The 3802-nt window shown below is 53.8% G+C and overlaps 1 protein-coding gene across 1 annotated transcript; it reads left to right on the plus strand.

The window, feature by feature from the left end:
• The first annotated feature begins 1572 nt into the window (after positions 1-1572).
• Positions 1573-3362, plus strand: FAM181B (family with sequence similarity 181 member B). Its single transcript, XM_084772166.1, has one exon. The coding sequence runs from the start codon at positions 1701-1703 to the stop codon at positions 2967-2969; it is 1269 nt and encodes a 422-aa protein (XP_084628292.1). The 5' UTR covers positions 1573-1700; the 3' UTR covers positions 2970-3362.
• Positions 3363-3802: the final 440 nt, after the last annotated feature.

A 3802-nucleotide genomic window follows, 5' to 3' on the forward strand; every position in this document is an offset into this window, starting at 1 on the left:
TAAGGGTAATTATTCTTGATGTGTAGAAGTCCAGCTGTCTATAAATGAACAAGGATTTTTATAGGTGATTCTTCATAGTCCATTTATGATTGTTAGACCTATACCGTGATAAGTAAGAGAACCCTATCATGAGCACAGGGCTTTCCCATTGTGGCATCAGTTATTCCTCATGAGTTCCTGTGATCAAGAAGACATGTCAAGGAGTGCAGCCATCTCCACAGATCGAGTCTTAATAGTGAATGCTCTATGTACTCAGTGAGGTGGTCAGTCTCACCAGTGTTTTACATGAGTAAGCTAAACAAAGCAAAGCATGGTAGGGTTGTCCAAAACCATGTACCGAGTAGAACAAGGTTTTTAGTCCTCAGTCTCAAGGTTATTGGAATGTCAAGGCTTCCATTAAACCAGAACCAAGTCTTTTCTTAATTATCTTTCATGTTGGACCGTGCTGTGCTGTTCATGTTCTCCATCCCAAGAGGAATGAACATCTGGTTAAAAGTGCATCCTAGGGAACTTCAAAGCAATCATTCAAATACAATGGAAGTGTATGAAAGACAATCTACCTGGCTTGAAAAGTAAGGCAGAGGAAAACTGAAGGGGCTGAGAGCTGTCCGCACATCTGGGGCTCTCTCTCCATCAAGGATTGGCTTAGGGAGACTGACTTCTCTCTTACTTGCTTTTGGTCCAACTTTCTTTAAGCTAGTAGCATGCTCTATCAATCAAGCAGTAAGAAGAAATAACACTGGATTCGAGGGTCCCTGGAGAACTGCTCAGAATCTTAGGATCAGAAGTAGAGTTTGAAGACATAGAACTTTCCTCTCATCTTCAAAAAGACAAGGCCAATAAAGAACACAGATTGATTAGTGTGGGCTAGATGTGGCCATGGCCAAGTCTCTGAACTTCTTAGAGGTCAAGTTTCTTCTGTTGAAATGTGACAAAAAGACACAGCAGATCACTAGGCTGTTGGACAGGATTAAATGAGAAAAAGTATGGCCAATGACTGACTGGCTCAGGGCAAGCATCCGGAAGCTGGTTTTTGTTTGTTTGTTTGTTTGTTTGTTTTTTTGGTTTTTCAAGACAAGGTTTCTCTGTGTAGCCTTGGCTATCCTGAACTCACTTTGTAGACCAGGCTGGCCTCGAACTCACAGCAATCCACCTGCCTCTGCCTCCCGAGTGCTGGGATTAAAGGCGTGTGCCACCACGCTAGGCAAGCATCCAGAAGCTGGATGCTGATGGACCTCATTGATTCCAGAGCTGAGACTGATAACAGATTGTGGACTCAGGTCTATGTTGCCTTAGGGTCACTATCCAGGGCCAGGGTGTGGTTTTTATAGGTGACCCAAGCTGAGGCTTTAACACCGGCATTCTCCTCACCCCTGGCGGTGGAGGCTAGTCAAAACAAAGGCCCTTGGGGCACAGGGAAGGGAAAGGGTTAAGGCTTGAGAAAGCTCAAAAAAGTCCGAACTCCCCCTCCCTCCCCCGCCCCCTTCCGCCCCTTAAGCTTGGCTAAGTAAGCCCCTCCCCTCCGCTACCGGGGCGGTCTCCTAGTTCCCTCCCTCCGCCTCTAGTTTACAAGATCTAATGAGCTCCCCCGGGTGGCTAAGCCTCGAGCCCCGGCGGGAGCAAGCAGACGTCGCCGCGCCAGGGCTGAAGCGGGCCGGGTGCGCACGGGCCGCGCAGCGGACGGCCCAGTAGCCGCAGCGATGGCGGTGCAGGCTGCACTGCTCAGCTCACACCCCTTCATATCCTTTGGCTTTGGTGGCTCAGCGGATGGGCTAGTGAGCGCCTTCGGAAATTTGGATAAAGGCTGCTGTTTCGAGGATGATGAGAGCGGGGCGTCCGCGGGAGCGCTTCTGTCGGGAACTGAGGGCGGGGATGGACGCGAAGCCACCCGCGACCTGCTCAGCTTTATAGACTCTGCGTCCAGCAACATCAAGCTGGCGCTGGACAAGCCCGGCAAGTCCAAGCGGAAAGTCAACCACCGCAAGTACTTGCAGAAACAGATCAAGCGCTGCAGCGGCCTCATGGGCACCGCGCCTCCGGGACCGCCGTCCCCGAGCGCTGCAGACACTCCAGCCAAGCGGCAGTCGGGAGCCCCGGGAGCCGCGACTGTTGCGGCCCCGGCGCAATGTAAGGCCGCCCCGCGGAGGGAGGCGACCCAGGCCGCGGCTGCCGCCAGCCTGCAGAGCCGGAGCCTAGCTGCCCTTTTCGACTCTTTGCGCCATGTCCCCGGGGGCGCAGAGACGACAGGTGGTGCGGTGGCCGTGTCGGTCCCCGGCCTCGGGCCAGTGAGCTCTGCGGGTGACGGGGCGGGCAACGCGGGGAGCTTAGCGGCTCCCGGCCCCAAAAAAGTACCGCTGCGCGCCCGAAACCTGCCCCCGTCCTTCTTCACTGAGCCGTCCCGGGTAGGCGGCAGCGCCGGCGGCGGCGGCTGCGGCCCCTCGGGTCAGGGCGTGAGTCTGGGTGACCTGGAGAAAGGGGCGGAGGCTGTTGAGTTCTTTGAATTGCTGGCACCGGACTTCGGCGCGGGCAACGATGCGGGCGTATTGCTAGCCGCCGACCCTCTCGACGCGTTCCCCACCGGAGCTGCTGTCCTACGGGGGCCCTTGGAGCAGGAGTCTGGTCCCTTTGATCCGCCGGCGATGGTGGGAAACCTACTATACCCTGAACCCTGGAACGCCCCGAGCTGTACTCAGACCAAGAAGCCTCCTTTGGCTGGCGTTCGCAATGGTGTGACCTTGAACGAGCCTGTGCGCCTCCTGTACCCCACTGCTTTGGACTCGCCAGGTGGGGAGGACGCACCAGCCCTGCCATCTTTCACTCCTTTCTTCCCAGATTGTGCTCTGCCGCCGCCCCATCAGGTGTCCTATGATTACAGCGCGGGCTACAGTCGCGCAGTTTACCCCAGCCTCTGGAGACCCGACGGTGTCTGGGAAGGGGTTTCTGGGGAAGAGGGGGCGCACCCAGACTGACTGCGAGGTACACTTCCCTTATGACTGCTGTGGTTGCGTGCTACTGTGGGTCTCTCCTGAGGGGAGAGAACTATGGGAAAACTCGTGAAGACGAAATGGGATAAAACAACAAAATCCCGCATTCATTTAATAGAAGAAACTTTGGGAAAAGAGATGGAGGAGTTGGGAGTTGGTTTAACCACAGCCTCAGATTTTATTCTTTTCCTTTCCTTTCTTTGTAAGTGTCCCATAGATTCTTACTTGGACCAGAAGGGACACAACAGGCTGAGACTGGGTCTGGGGAATAATCGGGAGGGATGATGGAAGGGCCAGGAGCATTCCCCCTTTTAAACAGTGCCCTGGCGTCCTCCCCTGAGTACATTTTGAATTAAAGCCTATATCGAAAGAACTGGAGCAGAGGTATGTGGTCATTGAGTTGAGTGTTTTCTTAGTCTTAGTGTTTTCACAGATTTCTCAGCTTTGGTAGGTGGATGCTGTGGGTGGGTGGGGGTTGTGTGCTGGCAAGGCGGGATCCCAGTGCTGGTCTTTCTTCTTCTCCACCCCCCTTTCCGTGTGTGTGTGTGTGTGTGTGTGTGTGTGTGTGTGTGTGTGTGTGTGTGTGTGTGCGCGCGCGCGCTGACAGTGCCATTATGGCTATTTATTTCAGTGTTGGATATTAAATCCAAGGTTTCAAACACACTAGAAAAAGTGCTCTACCACTGAGGTTTATCTCCATCCAGCTCTGAGTGTGACCTTCATTCTTAAGATTCTCCCCTATCCCCGCCCCCCTGCCTTTCTGCTATTACCTGTATATCGCTTACCTTTCCCACTTGCTCTAGCTGCTTCTTCTTCTT

The sequence above is a fragment of the Acomys minous genome, assembly GCF_964271855.1.
Source record: "Acomys minous genome assembly, chromosome: 2".
NCBI lineage: Eukaryota > Metazoa > Chordata > Mammalia > Rodentia > Muridae > Acomys > Acomys minous.